Source organism: Cryptomeria japonica, chromosome 5 (genome assembly GCF_030272615.1).
Source record: "Cryptomeria japonica chromosome 5, Sugi_1.0, whole genome shotgun sequence".
In the NCBI taxonomy this organism is placed as follows: Eukaryota; Viridiplantae; Streptophyta; class Pinopsida; order Cupressales; family Cupressaceae; genus Cryptomeria; species Cryptomeria japonica.
The window spans coordinates 338,916,696-338,933,931 of NC_081409.1; the positions used below are offsets into that span (position 1 = coordinate 338,916,696).

Genomic DNA, 17,236 nt, shown 5'->3' on the forward strand with positions numbered 1-17,236 from the left:
ATACTTGCAGTCTCCTCAGGGTACTTGGTCCACTACCACCCTTGAAAAGACATCACATTGTGTGGTGCAATGTAGCCTTGGTTGGGAATTGTGATTGTGGTTGTTTTCCCTTGATTATATGTGTTTGCATGTGTGTTCCTGTCTAGGGCTTGGTTCTCCAAGCTCGGGGGTGGCTACTAGTTAGCCTAGGCTGAGAGGTGAGCACTCCATGGTCATAGCCTATGATTTAATTGCAGGTTGTTGAAAAAGAAAGAAAAAGAACAAGTAGAGGTTGCTGGACTTTTGTGTTGTAGAAAAAGAATCGGAAATAGAATAGTTTATATCTTAAGTTGCAGCAGTGTGAATGGAAAACTATATATTGTAGTTACTTAGAAAAGATAATGTATTTATGTTAATTAAGGATCCTCATTTAATAGAAATGAGAGGTCACATTTGTATTGAAGGCTATAATGTATTTTAAATGTACTCTAAAGAAATGCAGTATTTTTGTAAGTAATATTTTGTTGCAAAAGAAATATGTTTATCTTGGATAAGCTCCCTAAAGTTACTGAAGTATTGTAGTATGCATGCTAATTTTGATAATGGATATTTATTTTACATGCTAATTTTGGAATCTAAACGTTCAATCTATTTCCTTGTTACATATCTCTAAGGTTAAATCCAAATAACTCCAGATAAATAAAGTTGTTGTTTAGAATTTATTAAATTCTGTCATTTTGCTCATTTGCAGAAAATAAAATCTAGAGATAAATAGACTATCGATTAGAGATAAATAGACTATTGATTTATATAATTTCATATGTCTATAGTTGCTGTGTAATTTTATAATACCGTCATTTGTTTATGTACAGATTAAATGAAATAAATAAAATACTAGAGTTGCTGTTTTAAGTGATTTAATTCTGCTTTTTACCTTATTTTGACTAAAAATAAATCAAAATTCAAATAACTTTTCTATTTTCTTTTAGCAACTAGGATTTTGATCAGAGGAAACAAATTCAATGTTTTATATCTGAAGAAAGCATCTAATCTATAATTATTTTTCAGAATAAAAACACCTGTATATTTATTGCATAGAAAATTTACACCCTAGTTTCAACATATATTCATATTTAAATTTATATATATATATATATATATATATATATATATATATATATATATATATATGCCTATATATCATGAGTAAAGGAATATCATTCTTAAAAATAAGCAAAAATAAACTTATTGTTTAATATATATATATATATATATATATATATATATATATTTGAACCTAAATATATATATAAATTTAAAAATATGTAAAAACATCTACACACACACACACACACATATATATATATATATTTGTTCTTTTGTTTTTTTTTATTTTATAAACAAATTATATCAAAGAAAAAAAAGGGGGGGGGTTTCTAGGCTATCGGCTGAGCCACTGTGCTAAACACAGTGGTCGGCAGAAGGGCCGAACCACTGTGCTTAGCATAGTGGACGGTGTGGCCGGGAGCCGCCACTGTGGGCGACCACAGTGGGTGGCGCCACTGTGGCGTTCCATAGTGGACGGCCCAAGGGCCGCCACTGTGGGCGTCCACAGTGACGTCGCCACTGTGGGAGTTCACAGTGAGCAACGCCCGGGGGTCGCCATCCACCGAGATTGCAACCTCCGCCCCGCCATAAAATATGGTCGCCGCTCCACCCAGAAACCAATTCGGCCCCCCCTGCAAAAACAAAGCAACAAAAAAAAAATATAGAACTCTTATTTTATAATATAAAATGATGATTAGGGTTTGCATGGGTAGAACCCTATAGCTTATATATATATATATATATATATATATATATATATATATATATATATATATATATATATATATATATATATATAGTTGTATAAATATATTGTGTTCTATAATTATATAAATATATATATGATTAAATATATATATATATATATATATATATATATATATATATATATATATATATATATATATATATATATATATATATATATATATATATATATATATATATATATATATATATATATATATAGGTGGAGTTGTCCCAAATTAAATATTAGTAAAGATAATATTTAATTTTAAAATTTAAATAGATGGAGATGATTTAAATATAATTTTTGAGAAATAATATTTAATTTTAATTTATTAAATTTAGATGATTTAAATTAAACAATAAGGGAATTTTATTTTTATCGATCTAAAGGGTTTAATTTTTGACTCTCCTTAACATAGATGCATGTGGTTCAACCTGGTAGAGAAATATTCATTTGTGAATAAAATCGACCCTATTTGTTGGTTTAGTTTAATCTACTATTTAACTATTGTTAAGTAAAATATAGACACTTATAAAACTAAGTGTTAGGACTAGTTTAACTAGGTCCTAAGGACAATTAATGGATTTTGTAGATTTACCTTTTTCCACGTTATTTAATTGATTTAATTATCGATTAGGAGTGATGCGACAATAAAACCATTCAATTAGAATTCTGCATTCAATTTTAATTAATTTTACTTACTTGAGATAGTAGATAAAGTTAACTCTAAACATAGTTAAGACAAAATATGTTATAGCATTTTATATTTGTCAATTTAATGTTTTAAGTTGTGATTTAAAAATTAAAAAGAAAAAGAAAAAAAATTATCCCGTTCTTGCCCTAAATTTTGGGCATGAGAGAGAGAGAGAGAGAGAGAGAGAGAGAGAGAGAGTTTCATAAAAAGAAACGAGAGTTGCAAATGTAACTCTCAAGTCATGCATACCATCTTTCATTTTATGTGTGTGCAAAGTGTCACAATCCTCATAAGAAGGAATCTACACATAAGCACTAATATTCCGCTTATTAGGAATAAAATAAATGAGTTAAGCTCACACATGTGAGAACTCAAATAAGACAAAAGACTTTTAGGTATTCCTTAGGAATATTCCTATAAGTAAGTAAAAGGAAATAACATTTGCCAAGTAAAGATTAATTCCTAACAAGTCCATTTGTACACTAAAAACTCTTTACACTCAAATAGATCCATATATAATAGTTGAAGTATAACTACATCACATTACTCATCATTTATAAACACAAGATTGATAAACATCACAACTTCAATTAAATAAAACAATTTTTTCGTGACTAGTTTGATAATCCATGCGATTACAATTTAGTGCATGGGAAGTGTGGTTTCCACACTCAACACTACCTTGTTGACTTTCTTCATTGTACTTATACCTTATGCACTCATTTTACTCATCAAATATATCCATATATGATAGTTGAAGCATAATTACATCAATTACTCATCATATATAAAAATATAAATACAATAAATAAACATCACAACCAAATTCAAGTAAGTTGTCTACATCCATGCACATATTATATATGATGTGCATAGCAAGGTTTCTAATAACAAAAAACTACCCAATACTATTCATACATTAGAATTCTTGCATAGAAAATAGCTTGAAATATTGTCCAAGTGGTGGATTGTATAAAGATATGTGGGGTCGGCATCTACCAAGGCTGGGCCCCTATTCTATGTTTGAGGATATGGTTGTAGAATTTTAGGGGCCTATGTAAATATTCCTAGGAACAAAACAACATTTTGACAACATAAAATCAAATGCAATTAAAAAACAAAATTACAAGATTCTAATATTTGTATTCAATTATATTGATCTATGAAAAAAGAGAAATGGACTACAACATATAGATAGTAGGCATCCACAAGTTTGGATAACAAGTGTCCTTGAAGTGGGCAATAAACTAGAGAGGATGACTCAATTATAAGAGTAGACATGTCAAGTGAACTCATCTTGATGAGAGAACTATGACACTTAACAATCATCAATCAAGGAGATAGATGATGTAGTGGTGGAAAACAAATCCATCAATGAAGAGAATCGAAATGTGCTCACTTCCTATTATCTAGGTAAATAGAATGAATTACCAAAATAAAAATATTATAAAGTGTAATATAATCTTACACTAAGACTAAGACCTTGACAATTTTCCATGACCACAAGACATTAAAATCATCTGCAACTACTTTGATAGTCCACTAGAAACAAGTGGATGAAATGTCTCATATAATCAGAAAAGATAAAAAGAAATTAAATGATCACTAAATTTTCTTGAAAGATTGAAAGAATTCAAGCATATGCCTAAAGGATTCACTAGAAGCAAGTGGATGAAATGTCTCATATAATAAAAAAATGATCACTAAATTTTCTTGAAAGATTGAAAGTATTCAAGCATGTCTAAAGGATCAAGGTTTGAACATGGGTGTTTTAAGAAAAATAATGGCTTTAAATTGCTTCCACTAGTTCCAACAATTCTAGAAAAGTAGCTCCAACAAATAAGCACAATAACACCTAAAAATAACCTTAGATAAAAGGTCATCCTAATGCTTTTAATCAATTTCTTGTATATATTCATATAATATTTTGTGAACCATCATCATCATTATGATGATTGACCAACATGCAATAACAAGGGTACAATGTATGAAATGAAAATGTAAATAAAACTTTTTTTAAAAAATCATCTCATCTTTAATGACCACTTGGACAATTTGCAAAGACTAAGCCTCACTCTTCGTAAATAAAGATAAAAAAATATCTTCAACACAAAAGGTATTCACTTTTTTGTTCAAGCAAATTAAAAATGAGTGCGTCGACAAATGGGCAAATGATTTACACCTTTCCCATGGACTCAATTAATTTTAGCATGAGAAAGAATTTATTCGAATATGTCTGCCCACCATGTATTTAACTAGTGTTTAGTTGCATTCTTCGAAACTTACTCGACGCATGTACAATTCAGTCAGGTTTTTCTTCAGTCTCTGTCTCCATTCTTTTATATATATATATGAATGATGTGTATTTGTGCTTCCTAGTAAACAACAGTACAGGAATATGCAGTAGATTTATGCTATACTTTTTATTACTCTCTGGTGTACACGCGCACTGCGCAGCTTAAAAAGTTATTTTACTCCCACTTTCATCCATTGATGGTTTTTTATTTATAGAGAAATTTTAAACTACAAATGCCATAATATTGAGGACTGATTCTTAAATGACACGACCCCACGGGTTAGTAAGCCTTTTGAGTATTGAATTTCTAATTCTGAGCAGTGACGTTAGATGGATAGGTTTAGTCAAATGTGACTATCCAATATATTTATCAGGATTGCAGTAGTTTCCAGAATGTAGTGGTTAGACTGTCATTGCGTAGGAAACAGGGAACTTAAAAGAGCGTTACATCAATGCTTTACCTACTGCTATAAGAAGGTTCTGTGACGGTGATTTAATGGAAACATTCAATAAATCATCGTTCTAGCTGTTTTCAATTAAATATATCAATGTTTTTGGTTTTAAAATTTTTAACATCTATTTTTCAATGTTTTTAATATTGTAAGTTGAGATCCATGATGTTAGAGCATTAATGAGGTTAAATGTATGTTGGGTTGTTTATCACTTTAATCTTATTGACAGAAAATAAAGTCCATTAGCCATGTGATGGAATAAATATCAACAACAGCATAAGGCCATGTACATGCAGCTGTAAACAATCTGCAGAATTTCAGTAATCCCCAATAATTTAATGGAACAAGTAGCTAATTTGAGAAATGGTACTGCACCTAGATTTAGAGGTTACAATCAGCCCTAACCACATCTTAGAAATTACCAAAGGAAAATACAGAGGGATGAAGAGAGGGAAAGGTGATAAAAGGGAAAAGAATGTACAACCATGAGTTTGCAAAAGGTTAACCTAGTCTAAACTACTATGAACTTGGTCCAGAAAGGCGATTGCCCTTCATTAGGCTATGGAGTGTCTTGCACTGTGGAAAATGTGAATTACCCTTCATTTGGCTATGGACTGTCTGGTACTGAAGGTTCCTCGTAGTAGTAGGGAGATAGTTTCCCAGACTTAACACTGCCCTTGGCCTTGTGAAGTGGGTTGGCTTCCTGCAGCATCTCTACCACCCTCCTCATTGATGGCCTGTTTATGGGTAAAGCACTTGTGCAGAGAAGTGCCACTTTGAGGACCATGGCCATTTCCTCTTTGAAACAACCTACAAGCTTGGGATCGAGGATTTCCTCCAACGCGTTCTTCTTTTCAATTCTAGTGCATACCCACTTGACAAGATCCTTGTTTTCTCCAAATGCAGGGTCTACTGGTCGCCGACCAGTCACTAGTTCTAACATCACCACTCCAAAACTGTAGATGTCGCTTTTTTCGTTCACCTTGAGAGTGTAGGCATACTCTGCATGAACAAATGCAACATATTTTATGAGGTTAGAAAAGTTTCTGATGTCTTAGGATAACAAATTGAGAATGAGATTGTCATTCTTTTTCGATCAAGAAAATAAGTTGAACGCTATCTGATTTTAGAAGAATCCAAGGAACAAAATTAAATCAGTCACCAGTAGATTCAAACAACAAAGAACCATTCCCACATTTTACTACACAGAAATTTCATCAAAGGCAACATAATCAGCACTAAGTGTTGCAAAGTGCAACACAAAAACAAGATGAATTGAAAGGGGAGGCAATCATTGGTTCCTTGTGGGAAACAAGTAAAAGAAAGCCAAGTTTAGGTTTGAAAACATAGAATAAGTTATCAGCTAAATTTGAAGATAAAATGTGCATGATCAATATGGCCTCAATTATTGAGTAGGCAAACCACAAGATCCCATTTCAAAGATCAAGCAAAAAATATCAGTCTTAATCTCCAAAGAAAAGCAAGCAGAAGTTCAGAGAAACTAACACGGAGAACCACAGGATCCCATTCAAATAAACAAAATTAAGTTTGAATTGGAAGGTAAAAGAAGCTCAGGGCAGAGAAACAAAAAAGAAGAACATCAAGACTGATTCCAGCAGAAATAAACAAGCATGAGTTCAATCGTTTAACCAAAAAGCAAGAACCAAAGATCCCCTTCAGACTCTTAATAGCAGTTTTGAATTTAGAAGGAAAAGAGGGCTTCACACTTTAGAGGGAATATCAGTAACACCCTTTTACAACAACTTTCCAGAATCAATAGCAAGCATTTAATATTTCAGAAATTAACCAAGCACAACATATGCTTCAGGGTTTATAAAAGAGCTGAAAATGATTGAGTGAGCCATCCGCTGTTTAGCAGTTGGAAATATCAAGTATGCATTGGATCATGAAGGAAAACAAAATTAACTGAAATTATGAGAGGCGAACAAAAACCCATTAGCGTTTGTATGATAAAAAACAAAATGTCAGAGACATCAATCCACAAATACAACTAGATAAAAACATCTCGACAAAAGAAGGTGACTAGTTGTAAATAGCCTAAAGACTGGAGTTTATATTATAACCGGACCAATTATCGAACATAGTAAAACTGGTATTTGCCTTAAGAAACAAGTATAACCTCAACTTAAATGCGAATTGGGACATAATATTGGGACACAATTCATTGTCAAGTGAAAAACCTATTAGCCTCAAGGAAATTAACCTACATAAAAGGAAGATAATTATGGGTCTGAATAAGAGTCTGCTCAATTCTCCAATATGATGTCAGAGCCAGTTTTGGATTTATGCTTTTTTCACAAACACGTCAACTAAAGTGTATAGGTTGAGGGGGTAGGCTTTGAAGCATCAATCCATTCCTATACAGAACCCTGTCAAAAACAATCCTATAAATACAAGTAGCTTTTTGTAAAGCAGACTAGTAGCCCGAACGTGATCCTGGTTTCGAACATAGATTAAAACTAGCGTTGAACTTTGGCTTCTAGGATACAATTTTATCCCAAGTGTAGGTTTAAGTAGGGCTATTGGAAGTACCAAATTCGGTCTTAAAACAGAAAGCACAACATCAAAGTCATAAAACAGAACAAATCTATACAAAACAGAGTCACAAGATTCAATTCGCAAAGAATGTGCTATGTACTGACCAGGAGCTATGTACCCATAGGAACCAGCAATTGTGGACATGGAATCAGTCCCTCTGCCACAGCTTTGTAGAATCTTTGCAAGGCCAAAATCTGCCACGTGAGCCACAAAATCCCCATCCAGCAAGATGTTGTTGGACTTAACATCTCTATGAGCAATTGCAGGCACACAGTCATGGTGAAGATAAGCCAAACCCTGTGCCGCCCCAACTGCAATCCTGTACCTTATAGGCCAATCCAGCACACTAGCCTTAGGCCCATGTAGGAGATCCCCCAAGCTCCCATTAGGCATATATTCATAAACCAACAAATTGGAGTCCCTGTGAGCACAGCAGCACCACAGCTTCACAATATTCTTGTGTCTGATTTTCCCCAAAGTATCCACCTCTGCCTTGAACCCATTGTCGTTGAAGTCGGCCTCCTCTCTACTTTTACCGCTACTCCAGAGCCTCTTGACAGCCACAGTCTCACCATTGCTCAGTGTAGCCTTGTAAACTTTACCAGCCCCTCCAGTCCCAATAACATTATCTTCATCAAGGCAATCTAGGATTTCATATTCACTAAACCCTAATCGATGAAACGAAGTGAGCATCCATGAAGACTTGTCCATGAAGGCTTTATTTTTGTTGTTCTTGTTTTTGTCTTTACCCTCTGCACGGTCAAAATTGCGGTATCTTCTGTAAAACCAGGCAAGACCCACGATCAAAATAATGCCCGCCAATGCAAAAATGCAGCCCATAAGCCATCCTGTACTCCGGCGACGACTGGCTGAGCCACATGTGGCTATGCCATTCAATTGGCTTACGCTACACAGCCCAGGGTTTCCCAAAAAGCTGTCTTCGTAAGCAGCATTTTCAAGCACAGATGGCACTGGCCCGCTTAAACGGTTATCTGACACATTGAAGGTATTCAACTTCAAATTTCCCAGCTCTTTGGGTATTGACCCAGATAGTTCATTTCCAGAGAGGTCAAGATATGTAAGCACAGGCAACGAGCCTAAAGCCTCGGGAATCGAACCAATAAGCTTGTTGTTTTTCAGATTGAGATCTGTGAGCTGCTGCCATGATTCTATTTCAGTGAGAAGATTACCTGTTATCTGGTTATTGCCGAGGTCCAGCCTAGCGAGGCGCAGGAGGTTCACCAAGCTCCGAGGCAAATTGCCGCTGAATAAGTTATTGCCGGCTATGATCTCCGTGATGTTCCAGAGCTCGCCGATTTGTTCAGGCATGTCGCCAGAAAACTTGTTGCCAGTGATGTCGAGCTGCGAGAGATTTTTTGCGCCAGCAATAGAGGAGGAAATCGAGCCTTCGAATTTATTGTGCCGCAGCTCGAGCAGTGAGAGATGAGAGAGCCCCCAGAGAGATTCTGGCACCGTGCCGTTGAATTCATTGTAGCCGAGCCTTACCCTCATTAAGCTTGTACAGCTTCCTAGGGTTTCAGGCAAAGCGCCGGAAAACTGATTGCTAAAAACACTCAGAACTTGAAGGCTTTTCATCCTGCAGAGGTGGGGAGGCAGGCTACCGGAAAGCTGGTTCGTTGCCAAGTCTAAGGTCTCCAGAGGACAATTCCGGCCTAGATTCTCCGGCAAGGCGCCCGTTAACTTGTTCGAGAAAAGCTTTAATTCTGTGAGACTTGCAAGTGACCCGAGCCCTGGAGGAATCTTTCCGGTCAGATTATTTTCGTAGAGGTTCAAAGATTCAAGATCCAGCGACCCGAATCCGTCAGGAATCGAACCGTTGAGCATATTCGACGATGCATCAAAGCGCTTTAGAGCTTTCAAATCCCCCATGGCGGATGGAATGGGGCCCGACAATTTGTTGCTGTAAAGCTCAATCTGTACAACATTTTTCAGCTTGGCGATGCTCTCGGGAATCGAACCGGTGAACTGATTTTGAGAAATGTCAAAATTCGTGAGATGCAACAGATTTCCAAGCTCCGAAGGGATTTTTCCGCCAATGCTGCAGGCCGCCACCCATAGATTTTCCAGATTGATCAGGTTTCCGAGCTCCGGAGGCAATGTTCCGGTGATTGTTGGATTCCAGGCCAGGTTGAGCTGGACAAGACTTGTTAAGTTTCCGAGATATGCCGGAACTGTGGAGTTGAGAAGATTGGCGTGGAGGCTCAGAACTTGCAACTTTGGAAGATTCCCGAAGCCCGGGGGAATTATGCCGCTGAAATTGTTGGAAGAAAGGTCCAAGTACTGCAAATTCGTGAGCTTAGAAATAAAATCTGGCAGCTCACCGACGAGGATATTTTGAGACAAATCCAGCCACTCCAGCGTCTCGCAGCGTCCCAAGTCTTCTTCGCGAATCGAACCGTTGACGTTGTTGTAGGCCAGGGAGAGATTCCTGAGAGCGGGAAGCCTGCAAGCAATCGCCGGAAACTCTCCCGCGATGTTCCCATCGGAAAGGTCGATTGCTGTGACATTTCCAGTGACATCGCAAGTGACTCCCTTCCACTTACAAGGAGAGGCATCGTTATCGTTCCAGCTGAGGAAAAAGCCGTTCGGATCGTCAAATCCACTCTTCAACTGCCGCAAATAAAGAGCATCTTGCGAGCTTTGTGCAGCAGAATACCCCAAGGAAGATACAACGACGCCAAAAACAAAGAAGCAAAGCCGAAACTTCGCAGCTGGCCCCGCCATTTTCAGAAGCATGCCTTCAATAATAGTCCAGAAATTTCCGCCTTTTTTCTTCTTTCGACTGCAAAGCCTCAGTGCATCTTCAGAACTTATCAAAACCGACCAAAGCTTTACTAAAACAGGCAAGGCTTCATTGATTTCGGCAAATATTCAAGAAACCGAAAGGCTCCTTTGTTCAGCTCCTGCTTCCGTAAACTGCAAAGCTCAAGTTTTTGAACTTGCAAAAACTCTCCAAACCTTCACTGAACAAGCACACCCAGAGTCTCGCCGATTTTCCAATTCCTCAAAACCAAAGGAAGGAAAAACTGCAAAGCTAAAAGCACACAGCACCACTTCAAAACTTTGAAGACCCAGGCAATGCTTCTATCCCACAAAATCTCAAAGATCTCTCCAAATCCTTCCCTCCTATTGCTCCAAACCACGGCGCGTGAGAACCTTGCAAAAACTGGCCACCAAACAGAAATGGTCTGGCCTCGACGATTTCCCAAAAATCGTCTTGAAACCGAACAAAATTTATCTGTTTCTGCGCCAAGAGCACAAACCACCACTTCAGAACTTCGAAAACCCAGGCAAAGCTTTTATCCCTCCAAATCTCTCACAATCCTTCCTCCCTTCCAATCCTCAAAACTTCGGCACGTGAGAATCTTACAAGAACTGGACAACAAATAGAAATGACCTCGACGATTTCCCCAAAATCGCCATGAAACCAAACAAAATTTATTTGTTTTTGCTCGGGTAAACTGCAAAGTTTCGGCACATTATTTGAGAGCTCGTACACGCTGGCGAAACGCTTCAGACAGCTAGACAATGTGTTTCGGACGCCCGCCCTCAACGATTTTGGAACCCGAACAGCCCGCTTTTAAACGCCCGAAAAGAAAAACACCTCACCGTAAAGCTCATCAATCGCCCATTCCGGAACAGTTTAAATTCCCCGGGCCGGCAGCCATTACCGATCTAAAACTCCAAAGCCTTACAATGCCTGGCCGTATTGTCTCTCCAAACTGAAATCTTACCCTGTTTATTACTCCAACACTACAAGCACTCGTCACCTGCCAGACAATTTCACGAAACGTAATTAATTGACGTTAACGTTGCCTGCGCCTGCCGTCCCGTCTCGTCTTGTCTGCGAGACTGCGACGCTTTTGATGACCTACTACGATTACCATACGACCTATTTTGACCGGTAAACCAAGGCGCCAAAAGCTTCCACTTGCCGTGTCAGCCAGTCAAAGCTGCAAATAAAAGCCAGTAAATTCCAAACGCAGCTGCATACGCAGACGGCAGACCGACAGACGTATTTACGTTTATACCAGTAGCGTACCATTCTCCCGCCGGCAAAAAGTTAGTTGTCACTGCCGGCCGGCGAGAAACCGGGACTTTTTCGCACCGTTATATTTTTTTTTATTTGTTGTTACTACCTACCCAGTCATCATTGTGTGGGCCCCGGGCGTCGGGAACATAAATTTGAACCTTATTTAAACTCTAATAGTAAAAGTAAAGCAAAATCAACATAAATCAAATTGAACTCTATTCTCATAGTAAAATCTAATTGGATCATAACTCTACATCAAAATCAAATTGTCTAGAGTAAAATTCACTTATTTATTAATTAGATAGAATTAAATTTCAGAATATAAGTTATATTTTGATTTTTAATTTAATTAATAAATGTAAAATAATTATTGTGATGCATTTTGATCTAATTGAACCATAACCTTACACCAAAATAGAATTATTTAGAAAAAAATACATTTACAAGATATATTTTTGTATTTATTAATTAAATTAAAATTCAAAATATATTATATTTTTATTTTTTATTTAATTAATTATAAATATTAAAAATTTGTCTTCCCGGACACCTTTTGCTCTCTACATAGACACTTCCCTCCAAAATGACCCCAGATACTAAACCAAATTGAACTTCATCCTAACACTAAACCAAATTGAACCCTAACCATATACCTAAACCAAATTGTACTCTAACCCTATAACTTATTGATGCTAAATCTAATTAAACTTTTACCCTACACCAAAATAAACCCAAATCCTAAACCAAATTGAACTTAATCTCAACACTAAACCAAATTGCACCATAACCCTAAATGTAAACCATATTGTACCTTTATAACTAATTAAGTCTTAAGAGTAAACTAAACTAAATTGAACCTTAACCCTAAATTTAATCGAACCCTAAACCTACACAAAATAATAGTTTATTGATATTGTTTATTTTTTACAAAATATTATAACTTCAATCACGATTAGAGTTAGGGTTATCATTACAATTAGTAAAATATAATTGTTTAAAATATTTTAAAATTAGTGAATAATTAATCTTAAGATGTGATTACTATTGAATTAGGGTTAGGTTATGATTCAATTTAGATTATAGTTTAATAATAGTCAGGTTCCAATTTGAGTTTTATTTTAATAAGAATTAACTTTAAATAAAAATTTATATGTAAAAGTAATTTTATCAAAGTTAAATTAATAATATTAATTTTTATTCAGTTTGATTTAGGGGAAGGGGTCAATCGACCATGTTCTAATGATCGTTCACTCCTTGCTCACCCAACCCCCCAATTACTAACTTTAAACAAACCAAACTATGATAACTAAAAGCCCATTAATAAATTTCACATGCACCAATACTCGTCCATTTGTACCCTCAGAACTTAGAATTTGTAGACTTTAATTGGAGGAGTTGTGCAACTTTATTGGTACCCATAGCGCACAACTACTCAAACATTTGTGCATAGGTATTGGCAATTTTTGATGTGGTTGTAATGTGTTGTCATTGGGGCATCTTTAAATAGATATCAGGCAACACTTTGAAATGATAACTATTTGACCCTTGTGCGCATAATGGATCACACAACATGCGTTGTTACTACCTAGAAGCCAAAACAATAGTTACAAATAGTTAAGTCGCATACGAAGACAACCAAAAAAAAATCGTTGAAATTCGATGTACCGTTTAGGATCTCTCAGCACACCAAATTAGCTATAACGACTCTTAGTACACTTCCCCTAATTAATTATTTATTTTATTTCTTATATATTGCAGCTGTGGATGCTAGTAACATATATATATTAAATAATATATATAAAATAAACAAGAGATATCGAAACATTTATTTTTTTATTATTTAACTTTAAAAATATAACATTATTAAATAAAAAAAGAGTCGTCTATCTCTCAGCTTATTTATACATATTATTAAATATATATGCTAGTTACTACCTACCTAGTCATCATTGTGCAGGCCCAGCCGTCGGAAACATTAATCCGCAATGATGTGGCAGCCAAGTCATCAGCACTGCTGACAACAATCAGTCGGTTTGTCGCAATGATTCATCTATTTATCCCATTTAGTTTTTAAAATTTAAATGTGAACGACAAACAAAATAATTGCTGGTGTTATGTACAAGCATATTCTCCCCCACTTGGAACACGCCTAGGTAAAGCAACCAACTAGTTTTTTACTAGAAAAAACAAAGGGGTGAGGGTACTTGTGCATGGGGAAGAGGGGACTACAAATTTCCTAACATACCAAAACTTTATTCTTTCTCTATCAAAACATCATGTCATATGGAAGGGAAGCTTTCCTTGAAGTATCTTTCTATCTTTTTCCCTTAACCTTCTTAAGCAAGGGGCGGCAAGTAAAACAAGGGGGGTTTAATCAGATGTGATAAAAAGGCATAAATGATGATGGAAGCTTTTGGGCCTTCATTTCCTTTTCATGTCTTTCCATCTAGACACAAGAAGCCCTAAATTCTATGCAGCTATCAAATCTGAGAAGGAAAACATAGGGAAGAGATAGACATGATGGATGTAAGGCTGGTACAATTTGTGGGCACACACCCCATAATGTATTGCGTAAGATTCAAACCTACCAACCATGCCTGCCACTTAGATGGATGAAAATGAAAATTGCAGAGAATCTTGAATGGATGAGATCATGGTAAGCGTGAAGGGATAATGGAAATGTAATAATAAATTGGCATTCTCGAGTGGAAGCTTACTTATTCTTTTTATATTGGGAGGCTCATAAGTGCTTCTTGAATCATGGGAGACCACATATCTAGCACAATCCTCCATTTCTTTTGTGTGTATTTTTGAAGTTTTTTTAATTTGATTAAATTCCTTTTTTCTCCATAAAAGGGGTAGCAAGATGGGATTTTGTTCAAATTTAAACATACAGGTTAGGGTTTAATAGAGGTTATAAAATGCAAGTTCTAATTATTTTATAGTATGGTTTAATTATTTTATAGTATGGTTTAGAGTTTGTTCATATTTTTTTTCATATCGAGAGCAATTTTCATATTAATTTAATACTTTTGGTTTAAAATTTGTGTCAAACTTGTCATCATTGATGTTTCGGATCATACTACATGATATATCATTATGATGCAAGAAATAGTTAAGAGAGCATGAATCACATGGCTCTGATTTTAAAAATGCAAATATGATTCATTTAGATGCTCTCTATTCATTTCATCCTGATGATGGATCTTGCAGTATGATCTGAAACATTGATGAGAAAAATCTACACATGGTTTAATCTAGAAAACTACTATTAATCTTCATGGACTGCGGAAACTACATGACTTTGATGCAAGATCTATTTATTCTATAGCATGGTTTAGAGTTTGTTCATTTTATTTTTTTCATATTGAGACCAATTACCATATTTTTCATGAGTACTATTTTTTGTCATATTTATTCGATAGAATTTAAGGCTAAAGATAATTTTGTTTTTAGATGCTCGTGTGTTTCTCCCTAATCTTCCTCTCTTCTTTTATTTATATTTTTTTATGTCTCCCCCATTCTTTTTATTTTTCTAGTTTTTCTAATTTTATCCCCCTTTAATCGAGAAAACTACTATTAATCTTCATGGACAATGGAAACTCCATGACTTTGATGCAAGTTCTAATTATTCTATGGCATGATTTAGAGTTTGTTCATATTTCTTTCATCCTTTTTTTCATATTGAGAACAATTACCATATTTTTCACGACTATTATATTTCTGTCATATTTATTTGATAGAATTTTAGACTAAAGATTATTTTGTTTTTAGATGCTTGTTTGTTTCTCCCTAGTCTCCTTCTCTTCTTATATTTATATTTATTTACATCTCTCACATTCTTTCTATTTTTTTAGTTTTTCTAATTTCATCTCCCTTTAATCACAAAAATTGTTACTAATCTTCATGGACTTTGTAAACTACATGACTTTGATGCAAGTTTTGATTATTCTATGGCATGGTTTATAGTTTGTTCATATTTCTTTCATTTTTTTTTTCATATTAAGACCAATTATCATATTTTTCATGAGTACTATTTTGTCTTATTTATATAGGATTTTAGGCTAAAGATTATTTTGTGTTTAGATGTTTTTTTGTTTATCTCTAATCCTACTCTCTTCTTTTATTTATATTTATTTACTTTGTTCATTCTTTCTATTTTTCTATTTTTTCTAATTTTATTCCCCTTTAATCCAGAAAACTACTATTGATCTTCATGGATTGTGGAAACTACATGACTTTGATGCAAGTTCTAATTATTCTATGGCATGGTTTATAGTTTGTTCATATTTCTTTCATTATATATTTTTCATATTGAGACCATTTACCAATTTTCATGAGTAATATTTGTGTCATATTTATTTGATAGAATTTTAAGCTCAATTTTTTTTTTAAATGTTCATTTGTTTCTCCCTAATCCCCCTCTTTTCTTTTATTTATATTTATTTACTTATCCCCCATTCTTTCTATTTTAGTATTTTTTTAATTTAATCCCCCTTTTATGCTTTTAGTCTTGTGTCACTCCCCTCTCTCTTCTCCTTTTAAGTTGGTTCTGGTTTGCAACTAGACATATTTTGTCTCTCTTAGCTCTCTATTATTCTAATGATGGATCATAGAGTGGATTTGATTAAAAAATCACACATAGTTTAACCTAGAAGTAGGATCAAGTAGATTAGGAGCAATTATTTTGGTTTTTTAGGGACTTGTATAACTCTTTCCAAACATTTATGACTTATAAGGAACTGATATCTATAACTCTTTTCTTTTGGGAGGTTTTTAATCTTTGTTATTGTTTGGCCATAGGTTTTTCTTATACAATGTTCATTTGGAGGATTGCTTCTTTCATTCACTTTATTTTTTCTTCAAAATTAAATAAGATGTAACATCAAATATGATTTTAGATATGATGAGCCCTGTGATGAATCTAAATATATAACTTGTTTTTATATATTTTATCTCAATTGATTAGTCTTATTCATTTCTAGGTTTATCCCTTGCACTATTTTCCTTGTATTTATTCTGCATTTAAAATCCCATAGGCCAATTTTGGCATTTTATATATATTAATATTATCATCTTAACTATCTTATCTTCTCAACAATATTTTGAGTAAAACTTAAGTTTGATGGTGGTTTACAAAAATGTATTGTTGTAAGGTAACAAAACCACCCTACATAAATTATTGGACTAGTTACATGCAATAATTAATAATAAAAAAACAAACCTAGATATATGAGTTCAATCTAGAAATAGTATATATGCATGTTATGAAAATTGACAAAGAGGATTAAAGTAGTTAATTTTGGATGTGATGTGGAATAATAATGTAGTGGATCATGTTCTA

General features: G+C 34.6%; 1 protein-coding gene across 1 annotated transcript; it reads right to left on the reverse strand.

Moving 5' to 3' along the window:
- Nucleotides 1-5,576: 5,576 nt before the first annotated feature.
- On the reverse strand, nucleotides 5,577-11,574 carry LOC131034093 (receptor-like protein kinase HSL1). The gene is made up of 2 exons (XM_057965463.2): nucleotides 7,943-11,574; nucleotides 5,577-6,281 (listed from the first exon to the last, which is right to left on the reverse strand). Exons 1-2 carry the CDS (start codon nucleotides 10,593-10,595, stop codon nucleotides 5,887-5,889), a joined length of 3,048 nt encoding a protein of 1,015 aa, XP_057821446.2. The 5' UTR covers nucleotides 10,596-11,574; the 3' UTR covers nucleotides 5,577-5,886.
- Nucleotides 11,575-17,236: the final 5,662 nt, after the last annotated feature.